The sequence below is a fragment of the Eumetopias jubatus genome, unplaced genomic scaffold (genome assembly GCF_037043125.1).
Source record: "Eumetopias jubatus isolate StellerSeaLion01/CBP00866 unplaced genomic scaffold, mEumJub1_p1.0 scaffold_2, whole genome shotgun sequence".
In the NCBI taxonomy this organism is placed as follows: domain Eukaryota; kingdom Metazoa; phylum Chordata; class Mammalia; order Carnivora; family Otariidae; genus Eumetopias; species Eumetopias jubatus.
The window spans coordinates 118,678,557-118,697,501 of NW_028274808.1; the positions used below are offsets into that span (position 1 = coordinate 118,678,557).

The 18,945-nt window shown below is 39.2% G+C and overlaps 1 protein-coding gene across 2 annotated transcripts in view; it reads right to left on the reverse strand.

The window, feature by feature from the left end:
* Positions 1–18,945, reverse strand: part of NFKB1 (nuclear factor kappa B subunit 1) — a 109,805-nt gene that overhangs the window by 17,758 nt on the left and 73,102 nt on the right. For both annotated transcript variants that reach the window (XM_028091231.2, XM_028091232.2), the window contains exons 8-15: positions 18,185–18,343; positions 16,615–16,719; positions 14,512–14,603; positions 12,491–12,629; positions 5,680–5,823; positions 3,479–3,568; positions 1,810–1,995; positions 522–663 (exon numbers count right to left, since the gene is read on the reverse strand). In XM_028091231.2, coding sequence (XP_027947032.1) covers positions 522–663; positions 1,810–1,995; positions 3,479–3,568; positions 5,680–5,823; positions 12,491–12,629; positions 14,512–14,603; positions 16,615–16,719; positions 18,185–18,343 — 1,057 coding nt within the window. The remainder of the gene's footprint in view (positions 1–521; positions 664–1,809; positions 1,996–3,478; positions 3,569–5,679; positions 5,824–12,490; positions 12,630–14,511; positions 14,604–16,614; positions 16,720–18,184; positions 18,344–18,945) is intronic.

An 18,945-nucleotide genomic window follows, 5' to 3' on the forward strand; every position in this document is an offset into this window, starting at 1 on the left:
GTCGGCTCTTAATTGTTCTGTTGTTGTCCTTGCGCTGTCTTCTTTGGGCTTTTTCTTGAGTACACGGCCATCGTAAATACGCAGTTGGGGTAACAAGTGCTTGAGGGATCTGGTTGGACCAAATTTTATTATTATACCATTTCAGTAAATAAAGCAAATGTTATTAATCCCATAAATAAATAGGTCTATTAAATGTTATTCCACATGTTATCCCAATAAATAAAGAAAGGTTTTTGAAAAAGTACCACCATTCCCCACACACGTCTTCGTTTTCTTGCCCAGAACGATGTACTCTCAGATGAGGACTCGAGCTACGCTAGGGCCCAACAGGTGAGAGCCATGGGACAGGAGAAGCAAAGTAGGGATGCGACCTTACTGACACATTATTGTCCACCACAGTCTTCCAGTGACAGGACCCAGTACCTTTAAATGATTCTTTTTATCTCCAGCCAGTGGGCATACAGTGATTTTCTCTGTTCCCGACCCGAAAACAACTTTTGTTTGCACAAGTCCTGACTTACCTGTCCCCATTCTCATCCTGCACTGCAGTGAGGTGGCGCTGGACAGCCAGCAGCATCTTCACATCTCCTGTCACTGCATAGTCAAAAAGGGCGTTGGCATGCCGCTTGGCCAGCTGCATAGCCTTCTCTAGAAAGAGCTCATCTGCAAGGCAACGACCACAATCACAGTTGAGCCTCCTATACTTGCTCTATAGGTACGGCATGCTCGAGGTCAAAACCATCGGCATCAGGGTTCTGATACCTCGACACACATCGTTTGAGTTGCAAATGCTCCTTTCAGTACTTCTGCACTGTGTTCACTAGAAAAAGCACAACTGGACATTGGCTTACTAACAAATACAGAGGCTGATCTGAAAAATCGGTCTGTGGTTTGTCAGGGGAAACAAATTTAGAAATGTCTGTTATCTTAGGGGAACACTCAATCTCTAAATAATGTTGATTTGATTTACTATATTGTAAATAATCCATCTCCTGATGAAATAATCCTTCACTGGAGTCTTAAACAACTCTCCAGTTAGACAAAGTGTCAAAAAACACAGACAGACTTTCCACAGGCCTTCGGTGTGCTTGTGAAGTTTGCTTCTGGAAGGTCAGGGGAAGGCATATTGAGATCTGCAGGCCAAAACCATGGGTGGCCTGTTTTTATATGATCCCCCCACCTAACTAACCATGCTTTGTACATTTTTAAAGTGGTGTTAAAAAAAAAAAAAGAGTATGTGATAGAGACCATAAGTGGCCAACAAGTAGAAATATTTGCCATCTTTCCCTTCCCTTTTCTCTAATGAGCACTGGTTCAAAATATGCGCAGAAGTGCTCGGTCCCTCTTAATCCTAATTGTTCAAAGAGGGCATCAGGGCAAAAGGAAACGGCCTTATTTTCAGGCAAAGTTCTACTTCGGTATGGCAGTCAAGCTACAGTCTCGAGAGATGAGACTATTAAAGTTATGGAAACTTTTCCCTATTATCTGTGATAGAAATGAATTAGATGATCGCTCAGGATACCCTAAAACTGCATAATTATGATTGGAGAACGCGTACGTAAACTTCAGTACTTTATATTCGAGAACAACACGCAGAAAACGGAAATCTCGGTGTGAATAAAATGTTCAGACACGTTTTTCAAAAAGCACACAGGACTCTGAAGAGCAAGCACACTGAACTACGTATTGATGCATCGTTTTTAGATTAACAGAAAATAAACCTGTGTTTTGGCAATAGTCTCCACACCTCCAACCACAACCCAACTCCTCACCAGTCAGTACAATGTAATCGTGTGTACGCTCACTTACCCTGAAACCTACAGTTCTCTCCCTTTACTCCCACTGTATACGTCAGAGCAACCTCGTCATCCCCAGTGCTGGACTCCTTATCTTGTTCTGTGGGTTCAGTTACTTTCCCAGGGAGGCTGGCCGCCTCTCTATCCACACTCTTTCCACAACCTTCAGAATCATTTTTAGATGGGGTGTCTATGGTTCCTAAGATAAAAGCAAAAATATCAGCTTTTTCTCAGTAAAATCTATTCAGTTATAATTTACTGTTTCAACTGTCAGATAAAGATGGGAGGCAAGTTTACTGCAAAGGGAAAAAAAAAAAAAACAGTAATTTCAAATTCCTTTTAAAACAGTCAAATCATTAAGTAACCTGTTTGGGGGCTATTTTAAATGCTCACTTCTAAAAGACACATTTTTACTGAGGCATAATTGACATATAACATTACATTAGTTTCAGGTGTACAGTATAATGGTTTGATATTTGTATATATTGTCAAATGATCACCACAATAATTAACATCAGTCAGCACATATAGTCATAAAGTTTTTTTCTTGTGATGAGGAACTTTTAAGATCTTAAAAAATTATTTATACTTCTAAAGACTTACCTTTCATTCTGTTTATTTGTAAAGGAGAAAAAAAGAAATACAGCTCTTCTGTGAATTGTAGGGAAGTAGTTTTTGTTTTTTTTTTTAAAGTGAGCTCCATGCCCAGCATGGGGTTTTGAACTCACGACCTTGAGATCAAGACCTGAGCTGAAATCAAGAGTTCAATGCTTAACTGACTGAGCCACCCAGGCGCCCCTGGGAAGTGGAATTTTTTAAGTTTAAATAAAAACAGAGGAATTATTTTTTTCCTAATGCTATTTAACCAAGCAAGTTGTTAAGATGTGATATCAAGTCACGTTCTTTAGTGTGGGAGCTACTTGGGGCACCATTTCTGTGCTCTTTTAGGGCCGACCACGCTATCTGACACGTGCTCTGAGAACACCTAGGTTTTATGAGCAGAACTGGCTCAAATCCAGGTTCTGCTGTTAACAGGTATGTGCCTTCAGGGGGTGAATGAACATGTCGGAACCTCAGTGTCCTCTGTCTGTAAAATGGAGACACTACTATTTTCCTTACAGAGCAATCGTGAAGATTACAGTTAAAATATGTAGCAGCCCCTGACATAAAACAGGCATTCCATACATGGGAAGGCTTCATTGTATTATCTCTTCAACGGGTAGACTAGAATGGATGTGCAATATAAATTATGAACCCGTGGTGTGACAACTGCAAATTAGGGGATGCATTTGATGGGAAAGGCCATTCCTATAAAACTCAAAATATCTGCAAAAGTATAGTATTTGAGAAGAAAGAAAAAAAAGGGAAAGAATAGCTAAGTTTGGTGACTTTTTTATGTTTGAAGAGTCAAGTCTTTCTATATGTCCCTTCTTAATGCTCTTTTCCTCCCCCTGGTCATGCCACTTACAAAGTCAATATATAAGTATAAACACAGCACTGGGAATAGAATTTATATTCACCACAGGGAATAATATTTTTTTTTGAAAAGTACCTTCTTAGTTTATTGGCATTTATCAATTTTTTTTCCCAAGGTGACAATGTTGTGATAGGTAATGATAAAAAACTTCTTGGCATTAATTTTTTTATTCCTTTCTCACTATTAAAAAAACTACCTTACTTACCGTGTTTCATCCCGGCATTAGATTTAGTGGTTCCAGGATGGAAGGCAATTCCACTGTATGTAGGAAATCCATAGTGAGGGAAGCCGTACCCTGAAATGGCAAGCAAAACAACTGAAACCTCATGATGTTTTGTTTTTTTGGTGTTTTGTTGTTGTTGTTGTTTTTTAACAAAGACTCAGCCAAGCTTGGTGTCTTTTCCTAAGGTGAGCACAGGCTCTGGTGTGGGAGGGCAGTGTGCCCGATATGGTGCTTCCGTTGGGAGTTAGCAAGACACATTGTAGGGGATCGTGGGATGATCAGAATTCCACTCTGATCAAGTTTACATTTTGGCAACTCCGGCAATGCCCAGGCTTGGGGCAGCATGGAGGAGTGTTTGCTGGAGAAAGGCTCCCACTAGTGTGTGGAAAGGAGAAGCCAATGATGAGTGGTCACCACCCAAACTCAGACTTGCAGACACAGAGGACCTTGAAATAACCTCTGGCGGTTAAAAGTGAACCAAACAAAATACAGAAAAAATACTGACTCCTCAAAGGAAACATGGCCACACTGTTCATTCTCAGGCATTTTTGGTGGAAGCATAAACTCGTATGTAAAACTCTTTGGGGACCATCAAAAAAATCGAAATCTTGCCATTTGCAACGACTTGGATGGAACTAGGGGGTATTATGCTAAGCGAAATAAGTCAATCAGAGAAAGACATGTATTATATGACCTCACTGATATGAGGAATTCTTAATCTCAGGAAACAAACTGAGGGTTGCTGGAGTGGTGGGGGGTGGGAGGGATGGGGTGGCTGGGTGACAGACATTGGGGAGGGTGTGTGCTATTGTGAGCACTGTAAATTGTGTAAGACTGTTGAATCACACACCTGTACCTCTGAAACAAATAACACATTGTATGTTAAAAAAAAAAAGATAGTAGGAAGGGAAAAATGGGGGGGGATCAGAGGGGGAGATGAACCATGAGAGACTATGGACTGAGAAACAGACTGAGGGTTCTAGAGGGGAGGGGGGTGGGGGGATGGGTTAGCCTGGTGATGGGTATTAAAGAGGGCATAACTGGGTGTTAGATGCAAACAATGAATCGTGGAACACTATATCAAAAACTAATGATGTAATGTATGGTGATTAACATAACATAATAAAAAAAACTAAAAAACTCTTTGGGGGAAGCAGCTGGTATTAGACGTCATACTCTCTGACACTGTAATTTTACTCCATTCCAAAGAATCTAATTTACAAAAACAATCTGGAATAAAAGAAAAGCAATGTGGACAAAGGAGTTCAGCAAAGGACAGTAAAAAACAGGAAACACATTCAAGTAAGTAGTGCTACGAATCATTAAACTGATGCTTAAAATATTATGCTTACATAAAATTTATATTGCCACAGGGAAATGCTTATGTTCCTTTAACCCATTAGGGAAAAGCAGCATATATGACTCTATATACACAATCATGATGTGTTGATAATAAATCATACAGGTAAAGAGATTAAAATACTATGCATTATGAGGACTGCAGCTTTTGAAATTTGAAATTGCAAATGCAAAAAATACATAGCATAATTGCACAGAAAAAAAAATGTGAAGAAGTTAACCTTCAATGGCAGGATTTTATTATCTTCAGATTTTCTACAATGTAGTATATATAATATGAAATCCTTTCAATGTTTCCAAAGAAAACCAAGACAGTAGGGAAGGGAGGGACGGGAGGGAAGGAAGGATGAAAGAAAGGGGAAATATACCAAAACGTTAATAGACACAGTCTTCAGATAACTGGCCTTGGGTGACTTTTTTTCTTCTTTACCGCTTTTGATGTTACCTACGTACTGCAAGATGAACGTGCGTTTCTTTGAAAAATTCTGTTGGGAAATTTTAATTAATATATCGCACTCAATAACGTCACAGGCACTGGACCCACAGACAGTCTGGGAAACCTAGGAAAGGAAAATTCGACGCTCTCCCACGTGAAAAGCTTTATTATTTTATTTATTTATTTGACAGAGAGAGACAGAGAGAAAGGGGGAACACAAGCAGGGGCAGAGGGAGAGGGAGAAGCAGGCTTCCCGCCGAGCAGGGAGCCCGATGCGGGGCTCGATCCCAGGACCCCGGGACCATGACCTGAGCTGAAGGCAGATGCTTACTGACTGAGCCTCCCCGCCGCCCTGAGAAGCTTTAGAAAGAGTAGACTTGGTTCGTACCTGGCCCCGTACTTCCGGCAGCCCCTCCTCCACCGCCACTGCCAAACATGCCGCCGCCTCCGGCTCCAGCCCCACTCCCGCCGCCGAAACTATCTGAGAAATTAGGCATGAGCTTCTGCCGTTTCCTCTGCACTTCCTCTTTATCTGTATTTAAAGGAAGAGAAACCAGAGGAGAAAAGACTGATTCAATTCCACTACTAGCCACAGAAAGAATACTGATTCTGACGGTATTTTTAAACATCTTAAAGGGAAACAGAAGTCACCCAAGGAGGAAGAGATGCCAAATTTCAGGAAGCATTGTATTTATTCCAATGGATCTGAAGCCTGAGAACTGGCCTCAGAGAGACCCCAGAGCGGTACACCCCCAAATCCCCTCCACAACAGTTTAAGTCCCAGGTGTCATTCAAATTAGTGAATGACTAGATTTCCCATCAAAGGTTAAGATACCAAAGACACAGAATAAGAAAACTGTTATTGAGCATTTTCATTTGGTCATTCACAAACAATGACTAACCAACTACCACTGATAATACCTCTACTATGAGCTAAGTGCTAGGGAGAACAAGAAGTGTGAATAGTCTTTGCTGTCAGGAAGCCCCCAATATATTTTCAAGGTTGCGGAGGGGGAGACCTGGAGAGAGAGAGCACCACAGTGCTATGTTCCTTAAATACATGGTGCGCACCAGTGTTCCAGGAGTTCATGGAAGCACTTCTAGTAAGTCCCTATGGGCTGGAAAACTCAGGAAAGGCTTCCAAGAATCAACTTTATATCAGGAGAGGGCAACGGGAGGATGATCTGAAGATGGGATATAGAGGGAAAGTAATAAAGGAAGGAATGTGCACTGTGTGCTTCTGAGGCTGTAGTGGTTCCATTTAGCTGAGGTCAAAGTTGAGCAGGAGAAAGTCTTGAGAAATGGGGTGGATCAGGACCACCCTGTAGAGCTCTGGATCATGAACCGAAGGGGTTTACCAGCAGGAGAGCCACTACATGTTTCTGAACTGGGGGATGATGTGCACAGGGTGGTATTTTAGGAAGCTTCTTCTGTTATTGGTGCTTGGGACAAAATGAAGAGACAAAGCAAGAGGCAGAGATAGTCCAGACATAAGGAGATGGGGGCCGTTCCTTAGTGGGCACCATGATAATACAAGTGGGCGAACCCCAGAAATACCAGGAAAGAGGGATTGGTAGTCAGTGGTGACTGATGGGAAATGGGAGGCTGAAAGTCTAAGAGCACAACTTGACTAGAATACAGTGATGCCCACTGTGACTGCTGACTGTCAAGGTCTAGACCCTCATTCCTTTTGTAGTTGCTGTTTTTCTTTTGCTTTTCACTCCCTGTTCTCACCAGCCCCACTGCCTTTGTGGTCCATTACAGTGTTCTTGTTTCTTCTTTCTGTTTCCGTTTCTTTCTCTTCTCTGGACTTCCTACCATAAATTTTTTTCTCCCTTTTCTCTTTTGGGCTAAAAGGGTGATGGAAGGTTTTTGTTTAAGTAAACAGCCAGTGTGGTGTTCTTTTTTTCAGTCAGCAGCCTGATACTTAACTACCGTCCTGTTTCTGATTCTTCAAGGTCAGTTTTGGTTAGTGTTTATGTTCAGAAAGATCTCCACTTATTTCTAATTCTGTGGTTGTTCCAGTCATCTCAGGGCTCGAAAGAATGCTCCTACTGATTACCTCACAGTGACCTTAGTGCCACTGGAAGACTGAAGCATGGAATAAGATATAGCCAAATACCCTTACAAATAATCGTTTAGAAACTGATCATGTCCAGACTTGTTAGGAAGAAGAAAGCCAATATGGGTCAACTTGAAGAGAATGTGCTTCCACTAGAAAGGTTGGCCTCAAAGTGGAAAAATTTTACAAATGTCCTTAATAAAGGTTTTGAATAGATTTACAATATTTTTCTGTCAGTTGTACTATAACCAACTAACAGTCATACTTATTACTCATCCTATATACAGTTGATCTCACATAAAATATTAATTCACTAGAAATATGAAACATAAGAGGGAAGCAGACCATTTATTCATCTTCATGAATGTTATCTATTGACATGCTTTCTAGCAAAGAGATCATTTGGTATTTGCTATGTAATTCTTCTGACTTAGAAAACAGAGATGTTCAATGGTTATATTTCACTGTAAAATGGGAATTTTTGAGAGTCAATTAAAAATATTAACTATTTTATACCCATTTAAGATTTCAATGACAAGAAACTGATACGGAAAATTTCATTATGACAGGTTTTTAAATAAAAGAACCTGCAGTCTAAATTTCCCCAGAAATGAACATGGAGATTTTCCCACTGTGTTCATTTATCTTTGTGGTCTGCCTTTGACAGTGGCATCATGCGTTGTACTATGAAACATCAACCTATTCTAGAAGGGACCTAAGTGGTCACTCACTGCAAGCCCTCCTTCTACGAAGAAGAAATAGAAGCCAGGATGATTAAGGGACTTATCAGAGAGCAGGGCAGAGTAAGGATCAGATCCCAAGTCTAGGGAGCTTTCCATTTTTGGGGAAACATTCCAAAATATCACTGCTTCCTTTTTTTTTTTTAAGATTTTATTCATTTGCTTGAGACAGAGACTGAGCAGGAGGGAGAGGGAGAGAGAATCTGAAGCAGACTCCATGCTGAGCGCAGTGCCCCATGCAGGTCTTGATCCCGTGACCTCAAGATCAAGACCTGAGCCGAAACGAAGAGTCAGACGCTTAACCCACTGAGCCACCAAGGCACCCCTCTGTTTCTTTTAATAATCGATGATTATGGTAATAGTTTAGTTCACAAACGTAAACTTTTAATCTCTACCCTTTTTTGATGTGTGTATGCCTTAAAAGTACCTCATTCTCATTTTTCAGGTTCTAGTGTTCTAGTAAAGATGTCTGCATTCCTTTCATAATTTAAAGATTATGATTCTGTTTCTTATGAATCTCTCTCTTTTCTGACTGAAAAATCACATGGTCTTTTTTTGCTTTCATACAGCAGTTCCTCAACTATCTTCTTACCTTTTCAATCATCCCTTTCTTATTATTTTGTCTTCCTTGAACCCAACCATCTCCCTGAAGTTTTTATAAGGTACAATGTCAATAACCATACAGGGTGCAGAGTTCTGGGATGGATGATTCTATACATTGAAAAGAATATGTTATATTTATTTGTCTGATGTCCTCCTTGATGGCACCCAACAAATTACTAGCCTTTTGGATGAGGAGGGCAACTTGGTTGGTCACTCAATAAGTCAGCTTTCATATTTACAGAAGCCAGGATATGGAAGCAGCCCAAGTGTCCATCGATTGATGAATGGATAAAGAAGATGTGGGATGTGTGTATGTATATATAATATGGATTATTATTCAGCCATAAAAAAGAATGAAATCTTGCCATCTGCAATGACATGGATGGAGCTAGAGAGTATAATGCTAAGTGAAATAAGTCAGTCAGAGAAAGACAAATACACGATTTCACTCATGTGGAATTTAAGAAAGAAAACAAAGAGAAAAATAAGAAAGAGACAAATCAAGAAACAGACTCTTAATTATAGAGAACAAACATGGTTCCCAGAGGGGAGGTGGGGGGGGAATGGGTGAAATAGGTGATGGGGATTAAGGAGTGCACTTGCTGTGATGAGCATGGGGGATGTATGGAAGTGCTGAATCACTATATTGTACACCTGAAACTAACATAACACTGTATGTTAAGTAACTGGAATTAAAATAAAAACTTAAAAAAAAATAAGTCAGCTTTCAGATATATCTCAGCATCTATCAGATGATGTATATTAAGGGGTGCCTGGCTGGCTCAGTCAGTAGAGCATGCAACTCTTGATCTCAGGGTTATGAATTCAAGCCCCATGAGGGTATGGAGCCTACTTAAAAAAATAAAATATATGACATATACTGTTCTAGATGTTGGAAATGTAGCAATGAACATGAAAGACCAAATCGATGACTGAAAGGATATTCTTCTTATTGGAGATGGAAGAAGACAATAGATATACAAATTAATAGATAAGACAATTTTACGTATTGATAAAAACAAGGAACAATACAAAATTAGGCAATGACATAAGGAGTGACTGCAGGGCCTGGGGCAGTGGAAGTTGTGTTCAATGACTTCTGAGAAATGTATACAATGATTCTCTGGGGTGTATAGTTTGGATTCGTTCTCATACACTTACTCTTACATTAAATGGCCCGCTACTTTTCGAACCAGTCATATGTCTGGTGTGATGATTGCTCCTTGCCATTATTTCATCCTGGGATTTTATAATCCAGAAGGTTTTATTGACTAAGATAATTTGTTACCTTCAATAAAATAGTTCTAATCTCACACGACTTAATCACAATGTATGTTGGCCATTCTCTCTGTGGGGCTCAACTTCTCTTATTTTTCCAGATGGTTCTTTTTATTTGTTTGTATTACATGGAACTTTTAGTCAATGACAGTCTGGAAGTGCTTGAAGCATACAGGTGGGGATTTTGAACTTTAAGGAGACCCCATTCTCTAACCCCAGCATCTGATAAATCCTATTATGAATGAATGTCTGAACATGCCCCCGCTGTATCTTACTCTTTTGATGAACAGATACCACTGGAAAAGGTAGACAGGCGGCCTAGAAACCAAGCTCAGCTTTGAATGTTTCTAGGCTCATACACGTGTAGGTAATCTGGGTATCCTTTTTAAACATAATTCTCTGTGTGAAAGAACTGACATTATGTGAAGATATATTTTAGGAGAAGAAATCTGTTTTTTCCCTCAGAAAGTACCCCCCAAATTAGCCATATTTTTCTTCTGTGTCTATTAAAGAAAAGTGTTTAATCGAAAGCAGTGATTTTCATCTTTATGCAGACTGATACATTTCGAAGACCTCAGGCTGTCACTGGCTGGAGAAATAAGGGGAGGTGGGCTTCTAGGGAAGGCCGAGTGGGTTGGCTCCCCACTTCCACTTTAACCAGAGCCTGTTGGGCATAAGTACTGGGATTTTGCATGAAATTTTAGGTGGAGGGAGAAAAAAGGCTCTTCTGTTGACAATGTTTTCACACAATGGTAACGGAATGCACTATAAATTGGACCCATTAGGGGACAGGTCACAACCTCTGAAAAGAAACAAGAACGCATAGAATCATCTTCTAAATGTTCCTGCCACACTGTGAATTCTAGGAAAAGAAGCCCTCTTCAAGGATCCCGCATCACATGTGGCTATCACAGGATCCAACACCCATGTGCACCATCACTACGGCACCTTTGTGGCTTCTGACGTCAGTCAGGACATGACCTGTGACAATCATTTCACTGACCTCCCCCAATGGTCTCACTTCCCTCTAACCCAGGGGTTTCTGATTTTGTTTGTGTCATGACCCCTTTTTCAGTCTTGTGAAGTCTATGGATCTCTTCTTAGAATCATAGTTATCAATATGTAAAATACAAAATAGGATTATAAAAAAAGCTAATTATGTTAAAGTCCATTTCTATCCTTGGACCCTTTGGGGGTCAGTGGACTCCAGGCTAAGACACATCTTTGGACAATTATCCCATTTAGGGGCCTATCATACTCATTCTGTGAGGATTCTCAATGCTGAATTTCCCACCCTGCTCTCTGGAGTTCCAGTCCTGCCTTTTGATCAGCTTATTAGGAATTTGCCAGAGAAACCTAAAAATGCAACATGTTTTAAACTGGGCTCCCTCTTTGCTCACTCAAACCTAATTTTGCTCCCTTGATTCTTTTACCAACTCAACCATGTAACAACCTTCCTCGGCTGGGATTCCTAGAAACATCTAGACTCCTGAATTTTTCCTTTACCTCCTACCTCAACCAGCATCTGGGTCTTCTTGACACCACCTTCTTCTTTCATTCTCTGTACTAATACCTTTATGAACCTCACCTTTTCTCACTTGGATTCTTGCATTACTCTTTGGACTCCTTGTCTGCTACTCAGATAGTCTCCTCAGTGTCCATATAAGGATGTCAGAGCCATCATTCTAAATCCAAACAGGCCTGATCATTCCCCTCTCCAGAATCAATCAGAATTCTTCAGCTGCCCATCACAGCACTTCTGAGCCTGGCCCTGGCCTTCCTTACCTGCCTTGGTCTGCAGTGGTCCATCTTGGTGCTCATAAGGCTCACTTCTTTCTGAACAAACACTAACTGTTCAGTTCCTCAAGTTTCTTAAGCCTAGGAAACCCCTACCTTCCCTGTTTCTCACCCAACTACTGAAATACACCCCCAGGCTGAAGAACCTTGAAGAAGCCTGCTTCTTGGTGGCTTCTTTCGAATCAAGGGTCCTCGGAACTCTAATAAGTGTTTTTGGATGCTTCCCTTTGGGAGTTTATCAAAATCCTAATTTGCATTATAACTATGTAAGGAGACTATTCTCTCCCCTTCTTGGGGTGTCTTTTGTGGGGAAAAGAATGATACTTTATTCATTTTTATGGTTCCGCACTGCATGGTGGCTGAGTCTCCCATTCTGTTGCCTGAGGCCAGTTGATGGAGTGGCTGATTCCCTGAACAGCCATCTTAACTGGCAGAACCCAAAGATCCTCAACAAATGGCAGGTTCTCAGATTCAAAGACCAATCCTAAAATGTCTAAATCTCATATAAGCTTGGTAAAAGTTAACACCATTTTGAAAGGCTAGACTTAATTCCATGATCCCCAAAATAATATATTACTTCTCTCTTCTCTAAAAATAAATACCATGGGACCGGGGGCTAATTCCTAGGAAACCATTCAAAGGAAGTGGCCAATTGATCTTTTCTAATCAGCTTTGTCCTTTTATGGGAAACAGCACAAGATTGTAAGCCACCGAGTTACCTTTGATTTCAGGGTAGTAGAGAAAAGGTTTGGGTTCGCTAGTTTCCAAATCAGATTTCCTTCGAAGTTGGACAAACACGGAAGCTGGTTTTGTGATGTTGACATCTTTATACTTTGGAGTTTTGAAGACGATGGCGAACTGCAGGATACAAAGATCCAAATGTTGGGGTAGGTCTATATTTTTTTTCCAGCAATGCTACTCGTTAAACGTATTCTTTATGCCCAATGTTTAGACAGAGTATACTAAAAAATACAGCATCCTAGAGAAAGTTACAAACTCAGAATTCTATGCCCATATGTTGTGATTAAATTGCCGCTGTGCAATTGAAATACAAGTCTATGCTAATGTTTTGCAAATCTTTATTTTCATTTGTCTAATATTTCAAATGTCTTCCAGTTGTAAATAACCATGTGAGTAAAATACATTGCATACTCCTCTTTCTCTTCTAAATCAGTCTTAAAATGCTCCAAAATTATTTACAGCCACATCAGAAACCCTGGTTGTGGAAAGAGAGAGTGAAGAACGTGGTACTACAATCAGCCTGCAGGACGGCCGACAAGGAGAGGAAGCTAAATGCTGCAAGGGAAACATGTATTTTCAAGTGAGGATGGCCAATGCTCTGACATCGAGGACATTCTGTAACACCTCTAAGCTAGCCTCCTCATTAATTTCTGGTAGTGTCACAACAGTTTGGCATTTTTACAGTTTCTTGTTCGATTTTTTGACTATGTAATGTATTCCCAGGGATCAAGACTTTGTAAAATATAGAAAGGTACACAGTGGCATACGCTGTGTCTGCAGACACCTGCATACACCTCTCCTGGCACTCCGATCCAGGCAGTTCCTACTCTGAGGAGGCCCCCAGAGGGAAACACGATGACGCTACTCATTCTTTTTGTATTCTTCCAGAGACTCCTTATGCGTATACAAACACGAACAATTTTTTTATATGTACTTTGTTTTATATCTTTAAAAAGTTTTTAATGTTATACTTTTGAGATTTTTCCGTATTAGTTCATCGATTACTCATTCTCTTTAATAACTGCATAATATTCCCTCACACAGATACACCATAATTCATTTAACTGGCCACTTACTGATGGACATTTGGATTGTTTCCAATTTTGGGGGGTGAAAATAGTATTTCTCAATCACTCAGAGTGATTAAAATGCTTAACAGCATTTTCGCCTCTTGGTCATATCCTCAGTTGTCACTGGGAACTCCTGATTTATCATGATGATATCAGCCTCAAGTAGAACACTCTTCCTTTCAACACTTTTCATTAGAATATCTCTTTAACAGGTCTCACCATAATTACTGTGGTAGAACACCATAGCAGACGAGTGCATCCCCTCAAAATTCACATGTTGAAGTCCTAATCCCTAGTGTGGCTATATTTGGAGAAAGGGCTTTTGTGGAAGTAACGGAAGTAATTAAGGTTAAATGAGGTCATGAAGGTAGTAGGTTGTGACTGGACAGAATTAGTGTTCTTATAGGAAGGGAAGAGACATCAGAGAGCTTCCTCTCTTCTCTCTGCCATGTGAGGACACAGCCAAAATGTGTCTGCAGGCCAGAAGGAGAGAGCTCTCACCAGGAATCAACCCTGTCAGGCCTTGATCTGGGACTTCTAGCCTCCAGAACTATGATGAAATAAATTTCTGTTGCTTAATACACCCAGTTGATGGTATTTCGTTATGGCAGTCTGAAGAGACTAATACCAATACTTAAAATATTTCCACTAAAGGACCCAAGGGCCATTGCCTTAATGGGTATGTGACCAGACATCCAAATGATATGTCTTAACAAGGTCTCAGAGCCAGTGGTCCAAGGCCTTGCTCATAATTCTATGGTTGGTAACTTTTCTGAGAGACCTGCAAGAGTCTTAAAAAAGTAGTACTCTTTTATGAAAATTAAATAAGTATTTATGATTTTTCCTTTTTCATACATGGAGATTAAGTACTGAATTTCAATAGGACAGAAAATGTAAAATCATCATCACCACCATCATCATCCACTTACTTGTCTATGAACATCTGTGGGGGAAAAATCTCCAAATCCTTCCCAGATCCCACCATTTTCCTCCTCTTCATAAAATCGAATCTGGATGTCATCTGCCAACAGTCACATTCAGGTGTATAATTTCACATAGAGTAATAATATTGATAAGCATGCTGAAAAAATGCAGCTGGTTCGAGATTCTACCTACTATGTACTTAAACTTTTTAAAAATTAATATGAAATAGACTTTTGAATCATTTAAAATTTTCACAAATTACTGAATTTTTTTTTATTAGTTACCACAGTAATGGACCCTGAGTTTCATTTACATTGAGAGAATACTAGATTTACCTATTCAATCTGATTTTTCTCTTAATCAGTCTTTGATCTTCCCATTTCTCCATCACTAACCCAATTCATTCCTGAGAAACATGAAGGATGCTGAGGAATATCAGAATCCTAAAAGGTGGTTCAAACTCATATAGATCTACATAATAATATTTAACTTATATAAAGTATACTATATGGCAGGCACTACTTTAAGTGATTTATATGTATACATGAACTGATTTCATCCTCACAATAACTGTGATGCAGGTATACTATTAACTCCTCATTTTGCCGAAGAGAAACTGGAGTCCAGAGAGGTTAAGTGACTTATCCAAGGCTGAATAGCTATTAAATGGAGAAGCCAGAATTTGAACACAGACTCCAGGCTCATAAACATTCTACTATGCTGCTTCCCTATAATACCTTACTAGTCCATACTGAGAAGCTGTTAAAAATATTATATTAGTCAAGTCCCTTTGGATGAAATAAGAATGTATAAATTTCACACTTGTGTCATGGATTCTACCTCTGCAGAAATATGATGACTTAACTCAGATTGGCATCTCCCTGGCTTCACTTTCCATTTTATAGGAAGGACTGTACTACTGACTTATGAAAACTAAGTTCATATTTCTATTTAAAAGAATTTTAGAAATATTAGGGTTGGATAAATCATCTCCTTATCTCCTGGTCAATTCCTTTGCTTTTGGGTAGGACTAAACTGGACTTAGTTTTTCAGACTCTTTAAGCCAGGTACAAGACTTCTCTTAATAAGCCTTTCCAATGTAATGATAATGATTAAGAATTGCATTTATAAATAAAGGTAGTCAGATTGTTTTTACTCATTGAATGCACACATATTACCTGAGTAGAATGGGCTAAAAGAAGGCTGATACCAGGATATGCAGAGAAAGTGTAAACTTTTTTTGGATAAAAATAGATATACTTTTACCTTAAAATTGGATTGTATTTTTTTCTGACTTTTAAATCTCAGGCCATTTGCCTCAAATCAGAGTTTTCTTTTTTTAAAGCCATCATTCTTTTGTTTAAGAGCTATATTTTTAGTTATGCACTCTTTACTTTGAAAATGCTCATCACTTTGTAGTGAGTAGATCTTTATTATACTATACTCTCTATCACTGTATTTTAAAAATGAGTTGTTTGAGAAAATAGCACAATCTCCTTCAGCTTTTGCTAATTTATAAATCTTGTACCATTACTAATGAAAGGTAAATGCCAAGAACCTTTCCTAAAAGTGAAAATTATGAGAAATATGCTGAGAATTTCCCTATAGTCCTTATTCTCTTTTTCATAATGGACATCAGTGTCACATTAAAGTTTTAGAGAAGCTTTCTCAGTGTTGCAATGAAGCCTTATAAGAGAAACTAAATTAACAATTTTACACTATATAAAACATTATTTACTCTGTGTGCATGTGTGTGTGTGTGTGTGTGTGTGTGTGTGCACGCAGGTGTGTGAAGCATGGGCTCTTACTCATTTATTTTAGTTTAACTAAGTTCAGATACCAAAGTTTAAAGTACAGAAACATTGAAATGTCACTGATTACAATGATCACTATTTTTTTTAATTTCTCTTAATTTCTATTGAAAGTTTTAAAATGAATTAGCTGGGTTTAAAAAAAAAACACAGACATATTTGGAAGAGGTGAATGTGTAAATTTTCTAAAGGAGTTCTATGGCAGAAGAGGCATATTACTGGATTTACTGCTAAAAAGTGACTCACAGACACACTCAGAATTACATTTCACATTTTGAGATCAGAGCATGTATTTACCTTTCTGAACCTTGTCACAGAGAAGATAAATCTCTTCCCCTCCAGTTACGCATCCAGCTGTCCTGTCCATTCTTACAATTTTCAAGTTGGACGCATTGGGGGCTTCTGTCCACAGGAGAAAAACAACAAACATCATGCTTTATCCTCAGCTTCATAAGCCAATCTCTTATGGGGAACCCTGCCCCTAGCACACATTAACCAAAGAAAGTTAAAACAGTTTATCGTGGTGAGCACTAAGCAAGGTATAAAACTATCGAATTGATATGTTTTATGTGTGAAAGTAATATAATACTGTATGTTAATTATACTTTAATTAAAAAAATAAATAGATGCTTTCACTTATATTGCTTTAACAAGGATACAAATAAAAAAGCTTTCGGAAGTCCTGAGAAGTCCTCACTTCTTGAGCATGGATCATTCATTACTACCATTACACGAGGCAGAAAGGAACAATATTTGTTTCTCCCACTAACACAGTAAGAAAGATTAATACAGAAAGAGAAAGAGCTTTTCTGATGTTTCAGGAAGTACCAAGCCAATGGATTTGTGGAATTTCATGTAGGTCAAGACCTTCAATTATTTCCACGATAGTGATATACTATTTACAAGAGTCTTAAAAATTTAGAAAAAGCACAATTTTCTTAAACTGCTTATAAATTCTTATCTTACAGAAAAGAAAAATGGAGAGGTTATAGTTCTTTTCCCCAGACTAAATTAGAATTCTGTGTGGTTAGGGGCAAAAGTTTCTTGTGGTAATAGTATAAAGCTTCCTTTTTTTTTCCCCCTCCCACAGCTGCATTTTAAGGTGATCTTTAGTATACAAGTCTACATCATTTTATAACTCTTTCACTTCCCTTCCAACTTGTTTAAATTAGAGAAATCGGTCAGTTGTATACTTGGGGCATGGAGTTTTCTACTTAGACCAAACTCTATAAAGTTTCAGTGAGCCTAAGTACCACACTTGCACCCTCTGATTTGTTTAATAAATCCCATGCATACCAGACAAGAAATCTGCAGGGTAAAGGTTGAAGACCATAGTAAAACTCTTAAAAAGTTCTAGGAACTACAGACTGAAATAGAATTTTGAAGTCACATATTGTCTAGACTACTCATTCAGTTAACTTGAAGTCCTTATCTTGATAAAAGCTAGAACATGCAAGAATGAAGATGGATAAGAATAACAGTTGTTTTTTTATTAACATCTCTTTAGAGCCTCAAAAGAAAATATTGAGATATTTTTCTAGGAGCACCGACAATATATCCTCATGCCATAAGTGATTCAAAGTAATAAGAGATCTGTCACCCTCAAATGGCACATAAAAGTCTAGCATGCACATCGGAGGAAGGAGAACCATATTTGTTGTGCACCTCGTAACATTCACTTTTAATCTAGACATCAACGTTTCAAGCTGGATTTTAGTATTCCCATTTTGTAGATGATTAATGTGAGGCTCCAAGTGATTAAGTAACTGGCCCTGGGACTCTGAGCTAGTCAGTAACTCCCAGGGCTGGCTTAAGTCTGTACTTGACACTACACCGAGCTGCCTCGTGGTAGAAGTCAAGGACTCACTGCTGTCATAGATGGCGTCTGACACCACGGGTTCCAGGCGCCTCGTGAAGCTGCCGGTGCTATCTGGAAGAAAAGCTGTAAACATGAGCCGCACCACGCTGAGGTCCATCTCCTTTGTCTGCTGAAGAGCTGCCTGGCGGATGATCTCCTTTTCCCGATCTAGGACCATAGAGCACAGCGCATTCATGCCCAGAGAAAGAGTGAAACCAGAACACTTTAGATGTTTTAATAAAGCCCAAAGAAAGAACATGAATTGAAAACAGAAATCTGTTTTTTTCTTTTGAAAGTGTTTGTATTGCTAATACAATTTTAAAAACTGTCTCATTTATGTCATCCAAATTAAAGGCATCAGAAGAAGACTTGCATTTTCTCTGGATGATAGTGAAAACTGTCCTCTGTGTATCAAACTGCCTCTCTCCTTTCTTTTCTTTCTCTGACCTCTCCTGTTTCTCCCTACAGTTACAGTTAAAGGCACAAAAGATGTGAGGCCATGGAATGCAATAAGTTGATTATGCATCCGTTGTATTGTGAAATGTGAAAATTAAGTCTTCCAAAGGCTCCCGGAGCACAGGGACTGTGTTCACTCCATAGCGCCTAGCACAATGCCTGGCACATGGGAGGTATTCAAAAAGTGCTTCTGGAGAAACTGAATGACTCAACTGCATTTGACTCCTTCCTTGTCTCTTGATGGAGGCTGGGTTGCCTGAGTATCAGATGATGACAGGATGACCAGACTAATGGACAACGTGTGAAAGCGGCAA